This window comes from Culex quinquefasciatus, chromosome 3, assembly GCF_015732765.1.
Source record: "Culex quinquefasciatus strain JHB chromosome 3, VPISU_Cqui_1.0_pri_paternal, whole genome shotgun sequence".
In the NCBI taxonomy this organism is placed as follows: Eukaryota; Metazoa; Arthropoda; class Insecta; order Diptera; family Culicidae; genus Culex; species Culex quinquefasciatus.
In genome coordinates, this window is record NC_051863.1 from 41,863,483 (window position 1) to 41,875,727 (window position 12,245).

Sequence of the window (12,245 nt, forward strand, 5' to 3'; positions counted from 1 at the left end):
TATCTATTTCAGTATCTAATGTTTAAGAGGGAATCTTAATTGATAACACAACTCGACATTTTTAAAGTTGTTATAATAAAAAAAATGTAAATTTGGGTGTGAAACCTATGGAATCATGTTAAACAACCATGCGTTCCCTCATATAAGCAACCATGCAAAAAAAGCAACCATGCGCATCCCCTTATTTTTGATAAACGTGAGTGCGCATGGTTGCTAAAGATAATTCCATAGAATTTGCTCCCAAATTTATTATTTTATTTATTGGCATGAAATTCACATTAATTTAATTCTTTCAATTGGAGCGTATTTGGGGAGCCCAAATCTATCATACCTTGACGAAACTTAGGCGTTTACTGACATCAACTTCCAAAATGTCGAGTTGTGTAATTCACTCAATATCTTTTTAAGTTTTTGAAAAGCTATTTTTAATTTTGCCTAACAGTTTTTTGCTTGTTTTTTTTCGTAAACATTTTTGCCAAAAAAAAACACCAAAATATTGAACAACGCTTCTTTTTCGCAAATAAAAAAAAAACAGAGAGTACGGATTGATAACGTCCACGAACGGAGCTTCGCAGATCTTCGGCCGAGGTCAGCAGCCAATCAGCGCAAGAGTACAGTGATAAACGGCTTGCTGTCCTCTTCGCGCCAGAACATTCTGACCATCGGCCGTTCTGGGCCGTTCTGATCAGCCTTATAAAAGGACCTGCACCACGCCGGGACGAGTATCAGTTTCAATTCAACCGAGTGAAATGAAAACAGCGAGCGTTTACGCAAGCGAGTGTTCCCTTTTGAAAATCAAGTGTGACAATTACTATAAACGGGAAATAAGTTAGTTTCGACAAGTGCTGACGAGCCCCCTTAAAAAGTAACCGACTGTGCGAAAAAAATATAAAATCAAAAAAAAAATATACAAAAAAGCTTAAAAATTTCACCAAAAAAGTAAAAAATACTAACTAAGCAAAATGCCTCAGGTTTTTGAACAAGTTACTAAGTAAGTATGCAAAAAAAATTCGCGAAAGTAACAGAATTGTAAAACCGGATTCTCTCCCAGGCTGCCAACCGCATTTGGCTGCTCTCCCAAGCTTCGTTCTGTGGTCGACAACCAGGTCCGCGGAACCCCGATCGTCAACGGCCATGTGTCCCAGCTGTCGGCGAAGATCCGTACCTTTGTGGAGGAGTCCGTGGCCATGTGCCAACCGGATCGTATCCACATCGTCGATGGTGGCGATCAGGAAGCTACCACGCTGTTGAACACCCTTCAAGCTCTTGGAACGATCGAGCCACTGCCCAAGTACGAGAACTGCTGGCTGGCCCGTACCAACCCGGCTGACGTGGCCCGTGTCGAGTCGAAGACGTTCATCTGTACCGAGCGTCGCGAGCAGGCTATTCCCACGCCGAAGGAAGGCATCCAGGGATCTCTGGGCAACTGGATCTCGCCCGATGACTACCAGACGGCGATCCGTTCCCGATTCCCGGGCTGCATGAAGGGACGCACCATGTACGTGGTACCGTTCGCGATGGGACCGATCAATTCCCCATTGTCCAAGTTTGGAATTGAAGTTACCGATTCGGCGTACGTCGTCTGTTCGATGCGCATCATGACCCGCATGGGACAGGAAGTGCTGGAGAAGCTGGCTGACAATTCGGTAAGTTACATAATCAGCGGTTGATTCTCGAACTCCAACTTACCGACACTTTCTTCTCCTACCAACAGGACTTTATCAAGTGTCTCCACTCTGTGGGTAATCCGGCCAGCGGAAAAATCACCATGCCCTCGTGGCCCTGCGATCCAGAGCGTGTCATCATCCTGCACAAACCGGCCAACAACGAAATCGTCTCGTACGGATCCGGCTACGGTGGTAACTCGCTGCTTGGCAAGAAGTGCTTCGCTCTGCGTATCGGAAGCACCATTGCCCAGCGCGAAGGTTGGCTCGCCGAGCACATGCTGATCTTGGGCGTCACCGATCCCAACGGTGTGAAGAAGTACATTGCCGCCGCCTTCCCATCCGCCTGCGGAAAGACAAACCTGGCCATGATGACCCCGACTCTGCCCGGATACAAGATGGAGTGCGTTGGAGACGACATCGCGTGGATGAAGTTCGACTCGAAGGGTCAGCTGCGTGCGATCAACCCGGAGAACGGATTCTTCGGCGTAGCCCCCGGTACCTCATCGGAAACTAACCCGAACGCCATGGAGACCTGCTACAAGAACACGATCTTCACCAATGTGGCCGCCACCTCGGACGGTGGTGTCTTCTGGGAAGGCATGGAAAAGGAAATTGACCCCTCCGTTGAAATCACCGACTGGTTGGGCCAGCCATGGAAGATGGGAGTCTCCAAGACCCCAGCAGCTCACCCCAACTCTCGATTCTGTGCCCCTGCCAGCCAATGCCCCATCATCGACCCGGCCTGGGAAGACAACGAGGGAGTCCCAATCTCCGCCATCCTCTTCGGAGGTCGTCGTCCAGAAGGTGTCCCCCTCGTCTACGAAGCCAACTCGTGGTCCCACGGAGTCTTCATCGGATCGGCCATGCGCAGCGAGACAACCGCAGCTGCAGAGCACAAGGGCAAGATGATCATGAACGATCCGTTCGCGATGCGTCCCTTCTTCGGGTACAACTTCGGTGACTACCTGAAGCACTGGCTGAGCATGGAAGAACGCGCCAACAAGGTCGGAGGTCACATGCCCAAGATCTTCCACGTCAACTGGTTCCGCAAGGGTGCCAACGGCAAGTTCCTGTGGCCCGGATTTGGCGAAAATACCCGCGTTCTGGACTGGATCCTGCAGCGAGTGGACGAACATGACTGCTTCCAGGAGACCGCCATTGGTCGTATCCCGTCGGCCGGTGCCCTGAACTTTGATGGACTTACCTGCCCCGTGGACGAAGAAGAACTGTTTTCCATTCCGAAGGACTTTTGGTTGCGTGAAGTTGAGGAGATCAAGCAGTACTACGACAACCAGTTGCCGTGCGATTTGCCTCAGGAGATCGCCCAGCAGCTGGCTGAGCTCAAGGAGCGCGTTGTGCAGATGTGAATTTATTTTTTTATGATTATGCAGTAGTGATGTAGTTTGTAGATTAAGAGGACTCAAGATGTAAAAATAACTGAGGCATTTATTATCAATAAAACTTTAAAATTAAATTTTCAGTTTCATCAATTGAAAGATATTTCAAAATTGGGAAAATTTCCTTGTTTCCTCAAAAGTAATTCTTATTCACTTGTTTGCACGGGCAAATTATGAAAAGAACCATGCGTCTCCATATAATCAATGATGAGGTGTAGTTTTAATGGCGAAGCATACAAGTTGAACTTCGTACTTCATTTTTGATTCCGAAACGAAACTATTGGCACTACGCCCCCCGGGGCATGGCCTTCCTCTAACGTGGGATTTCTGCTCCAGCGCCTCTGACGAGACAGGAGAAAACGGGACCGACGTTTTACTTCACCATCCGATAGAAGCTCAGTGGATAAGGCGGGAATCGAACCCGCGTCTCATAGCATCATCGGGATCGGCAGCCGAAGCCGCTACCCCTGCGCCACGAGACCCACAAATTTTTGATTCCATTTTCTATGAATTTGGTTGCTTAAACTTAAATTCGATTTTTTCAGGTATCAACAATATCCAGGTATCAACAATATTGAAAAGGCTTATAAAATTGCTGGTTTTGGGGTAATCTTTTAATATTGGATTTGTCATTTTTGGATTGTGTAGGGGAAAGTGGGGCAAGTGAAACAAGCTAAAGAAATGTCCGTTATAACCCATTAAAAACGTTAAAAAATCTGTCGGATTTTGTATAATCATCTTATTCCAGTTCTTGACTGAGACTTTGGTAGAATCCTGTTTTTTAATGGAAAAAATGAATTTAAAATTTTTGATTTTCCGTACGTTCTACTCAACTAGTGGGGCAAGAAGAACAACCCGTTGGGACAAGAGGAACAATGTATGAAACAACATTTTAATTTGCTAACAATTGAACTGTTATCACTTAGATACATCAGATTAGAATGTATTTGAAACGTTTCTTTCATTTTTAGATTAAATAATAATATTCTACTAAAAATTTGATCGCTCTTACGAAAAAATTATTACTTAGACAATAAATAGTAAATTTTCATGATATCACTATATTTTGTATGGACAATTTTTTTAACAATTGTTTATCAGTTTTTAAGTACTTTTATGTATTTATTTCACAATAAAATATGTTGTTGCAGCAATTCGTATATTTACCATACTAAAAATCCATATGGTACACTTGCCCCACCTGAACATGATTTTTTAAAAGCTCTTCAAAAAAATAACCAAAAGTTAAATCATACATTATAATAGGTGCAAGTAATTGGTAGAGACACTACTGATGTAGGGAAAATAGCATTTTGATAAAATGAGCCTTAAAACGAAACCTAGCCTTTTTTGTACTTTACAAATATTATAAGAAAACAAAGGTTTTGAAAAAAAAAACTTCATTCAATCTTATGCCAAGTGGCGTTTACGTCGTTTTGGCGGTTATGTGGTAGTAGAATGAGCTAATTGCATTGCTAGCAACAATTCCTCATACTGGAAATAATCAAAATTGTAAAGGGACCACGTGGACACTTTAGGGTCGAGGGAGGGGGGGGGGGGAGTATAGCGATTGTCCACGATTTAGAGGGGAAGGGGGTAACAGATTCCCAAAAAAGTGTCCACGTGGTTTATAGATGGTCCCCAAAATTCCTCTTGCCCCATATGGCCGTCTTACCTCACCCTCCCCAGACCATCACCCAGACCAAATATCCTGATGATGGTACATTACACACACAGAAACAAGTTTTATTTGAGTGAGGTTTGATTCTATATTTTCAACAAAATTTTGCGATGAAATTAACCTAGATTTACTAAATTCCATGAAAGGCTCTCAAAATTAGGGTTTTCTCTCAAAAATTCAATGGAAATTCCGTTTATTTTCCATAAATTATGTAATGATCAATTTAATCCATATTACAATTGTTTTTATTCAATTTGGGCCATTACTACAGCCATCCCTCATATTCGGAACAGTTTACAGATCGGCCAATGTTCCAAAAATCATAGAAAACCGATAATTGAACTTAATGATTCGCTATTACCTTCATTTGAAAGTTTTTCTTGCGATCTTTCGAATGCTGTATCGAACAACGACAAATTTTAACTTTTATATCAAGTTTTTGAAGAAAAACTTTGACCCTTGAAATCCACTATTTCGGAACACTTTTTTCTTACGGATGTAAACAAACTTTGATTCTCTCCAGGAGTACATATTTTCTACAAAATAATGACTTCACACACTGGAAGCAATGAAACTTATGCTTAATAATGTTTTATAAATGGGCTGATAACTGTTTTTGTAAAAATATCTGTTAAATTCAGGTGTTCCACAATTGTGGGAGGCACAATAACATCCCACAATTATGGAACAGGCAATTTGGAGGCAGTGTTTTACAGCTCTGAACAAAACAGTCTCGAAATGCAGTTTTTTATTCAAAAAGAACTCCTTTTGCTAGTGAAATAGCCAGAGAATGTCCAAATAAAGGTCCTAAAAATAGAAGGGTCACCAGAAAAGATTCATTTGGCATGCTATTGACAAATTATCACAAAAGTGTTCCGAATTTGTGGGTGTTCCGAATATGTGGGATGACTGTATATTGTATTGATAAATTTTCAATTAATTTATCACAAAAATGGGGGAACCAAAAAAATTATAATAAATTGAGACTTTTTATAATGATTCTTCTCCGCCAACTCAAACGAAATCGTTACCCTACCCTTCTTCGATTTGCATGAAACTTTGTCCTAAGGGGTAACTTTTGCCCCTGATCACGAATCTGAGCTCAATTTTTCGATATCTCGTGACGGTACGGTACGACCCCTTCCATTTTCGAACATTCGAAAAAACTTTGTGTTTTTCAATAATTTGTAGCCTGAAATTGTGATGATATGGAAATTTGGTATCAAAGAGAATTTTTCATCGGAAAAAATACAAAAATAGACTGTAAAAAATTAGGAGACGTGTCATTTTAAGGGAAATATAATGTACTTTTCGAATCTGCAATAACCCAGATGGGATTTTTTTCCATTTAAAACAACATTTTTATTTTAAAATTTCGTGATTTTTGCAGGATTGTTTTTTAAAGTGTAACATTTTTCCGCAAAGTTGTAGATCAGACAACTACAAAAACTTCTACTACGATTCTACTCAAAAATATTTCAAATGGAAAACTCATGGAAAGAACAAAATAATAAAAAAAAATTATTGTTTCATTTATTTTGTTTAAGGCAAGCAAACATCAATTAAATTATTTGTAAAATTGGGACGCAAAAATGACCTGAACAATTTTTGGGTAACATACGCTGAGTATGAAGTAAAAATGAGTTCGTTTGTTTGACAAATCCGATTCTTAACCCTTGGATTGTTAATTTCGAAAATCTCAGAAACGTCACCTTCTAGTTTTTCATTCTCTATTTCGTGATGATAATTATTGTTATCATGTTTCGTCTTACTATTCTTACGCAGAAACGTGTTATTTAGGTAAACACATTTCAAAATGTTTTTTCCTTCGTAATTTTTGCTTCGAAAAAATTTGTTTAAATCTGCTACATTTTTTTGGATAAGTGATTTGAGACTTTTTTGTTACGTTTTGTTTGGTTGACCATTCTGTGTATTGTCCCGAAGTTTGGTTGAATTTTGTTGCCGAAGTTTCGAATTATAATTAAAAATGTTTGTGGTAGCAAGGCATGTAAGTGTGTCAAATGCGTTCTGACCCGAAATTCCTTTAACTAGTTGCCGTACTTACATCAATTTTCAGGGTGTGTCAAGATAGCACGATCAGATCGCGACTTCAATGCACGGAGTATTTTCGGTTTTCATTGGATATCTCAAAATTGAAATCGAATTGTGGGGATCTGTGAAGGTCAAAAGGTGAGGGATTGTAAGCTGCACAAAATGGCGTTTTTAAATCGTGTTGGCCCAAAATGCACGTGTGAGAAGATAGTATGGCAACGACGTAATATCTAGGTAAATATGTTCTTTTAAATAAATTCTTCAATCAAAATTAAATAATTAAACAAAGAACAAGGAAATTCACTAAACTTGTCCTTGTCACAACACGACCACAACAATAAATCACAAGACTATACAACTGAACTGACCTTAACCTTAGCTAATCACAGAATTGAGCAACAACTGCCAACGTCATCACTCTCTTTCACCTTTCAAATTTGCACACACAAAATAACTTATCACCATGGACGCATGTCCCATTTCCTGATAGTGCTCTATTAATACCGCGAGTTGCCAACTCTCTTCAATTAATTCTACTGACCTGGGTGCGAACTGTGTCGAGATGTCTGTTTGCTCATGTTTATGTTTTCGCGCACAGCATCTTCTCGTTCGACGTCATCGAGCTGAAATCAGCAATGAGAGACGCACCAAAGTGAATGTGAAATTTACTTATGACGTTACTCCGATTAAGCAAGCTCGTGTGGCCTTTGACTGCGTCATCGTTAAATCGTATCAGGCAACAATGTGGTAAACAGAGCAAGTGAATGGAATTTTCCGGCTCAGCAATTGCAAAAAGTTGTTTATTGATTGAGCAGAATGTGTTTTTGTTGTGGTCTATTTTTACTTACTCTGCACACCTTAAACAACAGGATCAGAAAGTCAATTGTGAAGGAAAACAAATATATTTGTTGGCATCCTCTTGTTAACTGTTTTGTTTGCTCTTATTAATGTGATATTTCTTTAAGGTTATTTTTGTTAAACAGAGCTTATTCTAAAGAAAGTGTGAGTGTTTTAGTTCCATTTTGATAATGTCTCAAGGTGTATATTTGCTAACTAGACTTAATAATTTTAGTAATTTGTACTCAACATCAACATAATAAATTAAAGCTTTCATTCGATTTTGATCTTTTGATTATCCATTGTTGTTTAATATGGAAAAAAAATTATTATTAAATATTCAAAAACCATGTTTCAACTGTTTCTGACTTGAGCTCACAAATTTATCAAAATTATTGTCATAACCTTTTCCAACAAAACAGAACTAGAGAGTTTTTAAGCAAATTAACTAAGACAGAAATCGTTTTTATTTGTTTTATTTGTACCATTAACAAAAAAGGACTGCAGCGAACATGATTTCACTCGAACCCCGATGGTTTGACACCAACTGTTGTCAAACGAACGGGGTCACTTTTTAGTTTGACACCCCTTTTACACGGAGTTCACACACACTATCAAAACAAGCGCCGTGTAAAAAGTGACTACTTGCTAAATAATTTTCAAGTACTTTTTTATATGGCAAGAAAACAAACATTTAAAAAAACAAACACTTTTATATCTCAAATGAAGTGAAATCAAAGCGGCTGTTAATTCTAGATTAAATTTTCAAAATGTCCTATCTGCATAGGGAACCGATGACTCATACGTTGTTTTGAATAATTACTCTAGAATTGTGTAATAAAAGTATCATTACAGGTGTGTGGAACTTGATCCTGTGCTGCAATCATAAAGTAAAAAGGGTTACGAAATCCGACTCACAGCTTCCAAAGCTTCTTAGAACATTTCAAGTAAACGTCCAAAAATTTGTAAACACATACTCACGGTGATAACGGCAATAAATCACTCCTCCTGAAACACACGGACTCTGGAATATATAAGAAGCTGTGAAACTGTGTCAGTCTAATCAATTATCAGCAAACAACCAAACAACACGGACATTCGCAAGAAATCAAAGAGTTCTATCCCGTAACTAACTTTATTTGGTAAACTTAAATCTGAGCAAAACTAGTACATCCGGATTAATCATCAAGATGCCACATCTCGTGGATTACTACAGCCCGTAAGTATTCGGAGTAGTTTGCGCTTCTTGCTTTCACTTGGAAACAAATGTAGAGCAGCACGTCTCCCCCCGGAGGCTTGTCTTGAACTTTCCGATTGACCTTAGCGAGCGATTTCGCGCCGCGTAAGGACTATGATCTCTGCGCTTGACGCAATTCGATTCCCTCCACCTTTTTTTTTTCTTTCTGTCTTCGTCTGTGTCTGTGGTGGATTATACATACAACCACGTGCTGATAACGCGATGCAGACGGCGGCCATGCCCCTGGACGGGCTACTGCCTAGGACCGGCTCCGTCGGCCAGTTAATGTTGTTTTCCAAAATATGAACTTTGTTTGCTCTGAACAAGTTGATAACCGGCTCGGGCGGTGCATATATAGCCGATGCCGCCGGGGAGGGATCTTATTAGTGAGATCGAACGGTTCGTAGCAAGAACACACTATAAGCGAAAGCAAGAACGAGACTGCGTCTAAAGAGTGCCACGTTGTCCCGCTGTAGTAGATGGTGAACTAACATCACAAAATGGTCAATCTATCCGCTTTGCTCAGACTCCCAGCTGCGATGGGCAGCCCCAAGCTGAAGACGGTCCCGAAGGCGATCTACAACCACCTGCGAGGATTTCCGGTGGTCAACGGCGAGATCACCCAGTTGTCGGCCAAGGTTCGTGACTTTGTAGAGCAATCGGCAGCGCTATGCCAACCGGAGAAGATCCACATCGTCGATGGAACCGAGGAAGAGAGTAGCAGCTTGCTGAAGATGCTGCACAGCCAGGGAACGATTCAACCACTGCCCAAGTACGAGAACTGCTGGTTGGCGCGCACAAACCCGGCTGACGTGGCCCGTGTCGAGTCGAAGACGTTCATCTGTACCGAAAAGCGCGAACAAGCCATTCCCACGCCGAAAGATGGCGTCCAGGGATCGCTCGGCAATTGGATCTCACCTGAGGACTACGAGGCCGCGATCCAGGCCCGCTTCCCAGGCTGCATGAAGGGACGCACCATGTACGTGGTGCCGTACTCGATGGGACCGATCGCGTCACCGCTGTCCAAGGTGGGCATCGAAATCACCGACTCGGCGTACGTCGTCAACTCGATGCGCATCATGACCCGCATGGGCGAAGAAGTGCTGGACAAACTGTCGGACAATTCGGTAAGTTTGCTACCTCGTAATCAAGCTTAAGACAATCTCTAACCAATCTTTTCAACAGGACTTTGTCAAGTGTCTCCACTCAGTTGGAACCCCGGCCAACGGCAAGATATCGATGCCCTCGTGGCCCTGCGACCCGGAACGGACCATCATCCTGCACAAACCCTCCGTCAACGAGATCGTCTCGTACGGTTCCGGCTACGGCGGTAACTCGCTGCTCGGCAAGAAATGCTTCGCCCTTCGTATCGGCAGCACTATCGCCAAACGTGAAGGTTGGCTCGCCGAGCACATGTTGATCCTCGGTATCACCAACCCCAACGGAGATAAGAAGTACATCGCCGCGGCGTTCCCTTCGGCCTGCGGTAAAACCAATCTGGCCATGATGACTCCGACGCTGCCCGGCTACAAAGTGGAGTGCGTTGGCGATGACATCGCGTGGATGAAGTTCGACTCCAAGGGTCAGCTGCGTGCGATCAACCCGGAGAACGGATTCTTCGGCGTAGCCCCGGGAACCTCGCGAGCCACCAACCCGAACGCCATGGACACCATCTACAAGAACACGCTCTTCACCAACGTGGCGTCCACCTCGGACGGTGGCGTCTTCTGGGAAGGCATGGAAGATGAACTGGCCCCAGGAGTCCAGATCACCGATTGGCTCGGCCAACCGTGGAAGCTGAACGAATCGAAAAATCCAGCAGCCCACCCCAACTCCCGATTCTGTGCCCCCGCTAGCCAATGCCCCATCATCGACCCAGCCTGGGAATGCAACGAGGGAGTCCCAATCTCCGCCATCCTCTTTGGAGGCCGCCGTCCAGAGGGTGTCCCCCTCGTCTACGAGGCCAACTCGTGGTCTCACGGAGTCTTCATCGGATCAGCCATGCGCAGCGAATCCACCGCGGCCGCAGAACACAAGGGCAAGGTCATCATGAACGATCCGTTCGCGATGCGTCCCTTCTTCGGATACAACTTCGGCGACTACCTGAAGCACTGGCTCAGCATGGAGGAACGCGCGGCCCAAGCCGGCGGAAGCATGCCCAAAATCTTCCACGTCAACTGGTTCCGCAAAAACGAACAAGGCAAATTCCTGTGGCCCGGATTCGGTGAAAACAGTCGCGTCCTGGACTGGATCTTCCGACGAATCGAGGGAGAAAAATGCTACCAAGACACCCCGATCGGTCGCATCCCCAGCCCCGGAACGATCAACCTGGAAGGCCTCAACCGACGAGTCGACGAGAAGGCACTCTTCTCAATCCCGCAAAAGTTCTGGCTCAAGGAGGTCGACGAAATCAAACAGTACTACGACAACCAACTGCCTCACGATCTGCCGCAAGCGATCGGCAAGGAGTGGCAGGAGCTGAAGAGTCGCGTGGAAGAAATGTGAGGCCCTTCAGGGTCGTCCTCCTGTACAGTAGCTTAGACACATACTAGCCTTAAGCCTTAGCTCATCTATTAAGTATTAACGTCTAGACGAATAGTTTAAGATTATCAGTCGATCGCAATAAAACAAACATACCAAAAACGAAAACCCACTTTATTCCTCAATTTCAACCGATTTTCCCAAATGATGACAAATCTCCCTCAAGAAACGTATTAAACTCTGTAAAATGTTGAATCCTGAGAGCCAGAGAACAGACACCGCGCGAAACGAGAAAGTTGTGGCCGCAAAATCGGTTCGGATGGAACTTCAACTTGGCCAGCCTCCAAGTTGGATGGCTTTTGGTGATAAGTTTCAGTCGGGATGTTAACCATCGCAGGGTTGTGATGGGCTTCGATTTTCGATAATTTTTCAATTTATTCATTTCACATGTTCAACGAAATTTAGTTTCAGTCTAGAATTTTGAAAATTTTTCGATGTTTATTATCGCAAAATGTCTTTTTTCGCTAATTTTTTGTAATTTTTTTTAAATTTTTCATACCTTTTATTTGTCTTGAAAATTGCATTTATTGAGCTCTACAACTTCCCAAATTTTCATCAAGATTCATTATATGGTTCTGGAGTTAGAACCGTTTGATTAACCTATACCATAAGAAAAAAAATCCCTAAAAAAAGGTAAAAGCCCACCTGGTGACCTTCGCAAACATTTTTTCGTTTCTAATTTTATCCGAAATTTCTTCCTACAGTATGTAAAAAAAGTATTTACACCCCTTGGGCACTATGCACATTTTGTGATGAAACATGTAAAAAATTTAAAGTTTGACAGAAACCTAGTACTACGTTTTGTTCAAAAACTCATGCCAAACATTTTGCTA

General features: G+C 42.6%; 2 protein-coding genes across 2 annotated transcripts; both read left to right on the forward strand.

Annotated features, from left to right (window-relative positions):
- The first annotated feature begins 707 nt into the window (after window positions 1–707).
- LOC6043484 (phosphoenolpyruvate carboxykinase [GTP]) lies at window positions 708–3,141 on the forward strand. Its single transcript, XM_001859327.2, has 3 exons — window positions 708–991; window positions 1,052–1,646; window positions 1,715–3,141. The coding sequence occupies exons 1-3, from the start codon at window positions 963–965 to the stop codon at window positions 3,032–3,034; spliced, it is 1,944 nt and encodes a 647-aa protein (XP_001859368.2). The 5' UTR covers window positions 708–962; the 3' UTR covers window positions 3,035–3,141.
- A 6,122-nt stretch (window positions 3,142–9,263) lies between these two features.
- On the forward strand, window positions 9,264–11,520 carry LOC6043479 (phosphoenolpyruvate carboxykinase [GTP]). Its single transcript, XM_001859322.2, has 2 exons — window positions 9,264–9,998; window positions 10,057–11,520. Exons 1-2 carry the CDS (start codon window positions 9,372–9,374, stop codon window positions 11,374–11,376), a joined length of 1,947 nt encoding a protein of 648 aa, XP_001859363.2. The 5' UTR covers window positions 9,264–9,371; the 3' UTR covers window positions 11,377–11,520.
- The last annotated feature ends 725 nt before the right edge of the window (window positions 11,521–12,245 follow it).

What these genes read in the sequence shown, in the direction of transcription:
- LOC6043484 (XM_001859327.2), top strand. Translation starts at nt 963, where the DNA reads ATGCCTCAGGTTTTTGAACAAGTTACTAA. An exon ending in GTTTTTGAACAAGTTACTAA is followed by an intron (nt 992 to 1,051) that starts GTAAGTATGCAA and finishes ATTCTCTCCCAG; the next exon opens with GCTGCCAACCGCATTTGGCT. An exon ending in AGAAGCTGGCTGACAATTCG is followed by an intron (nt 1,647 to 1,714) that starts GTAAGTTACATA and finishes TCCTACCAACAG; the next exon opens with GACTTTATCAAGTGTCTCCA.
- LOC6043479 (XM_001859322.2), top strand. Translation starts at nt 9,372, where the DNA reads ATGGTCAATCTATCCGCTTTGCTCAGACTCCCAGCTGCGATGGGCAGC. An exon ending in ACAAACTGTCGGACAATTCG is followed by an intron (nt 9,999 to 10,056) that starts GTAAGTTTGCTA and finishes TCTTTTCAACAG; the next exon opens with GACTTTGTCAAGTGTCTCCA.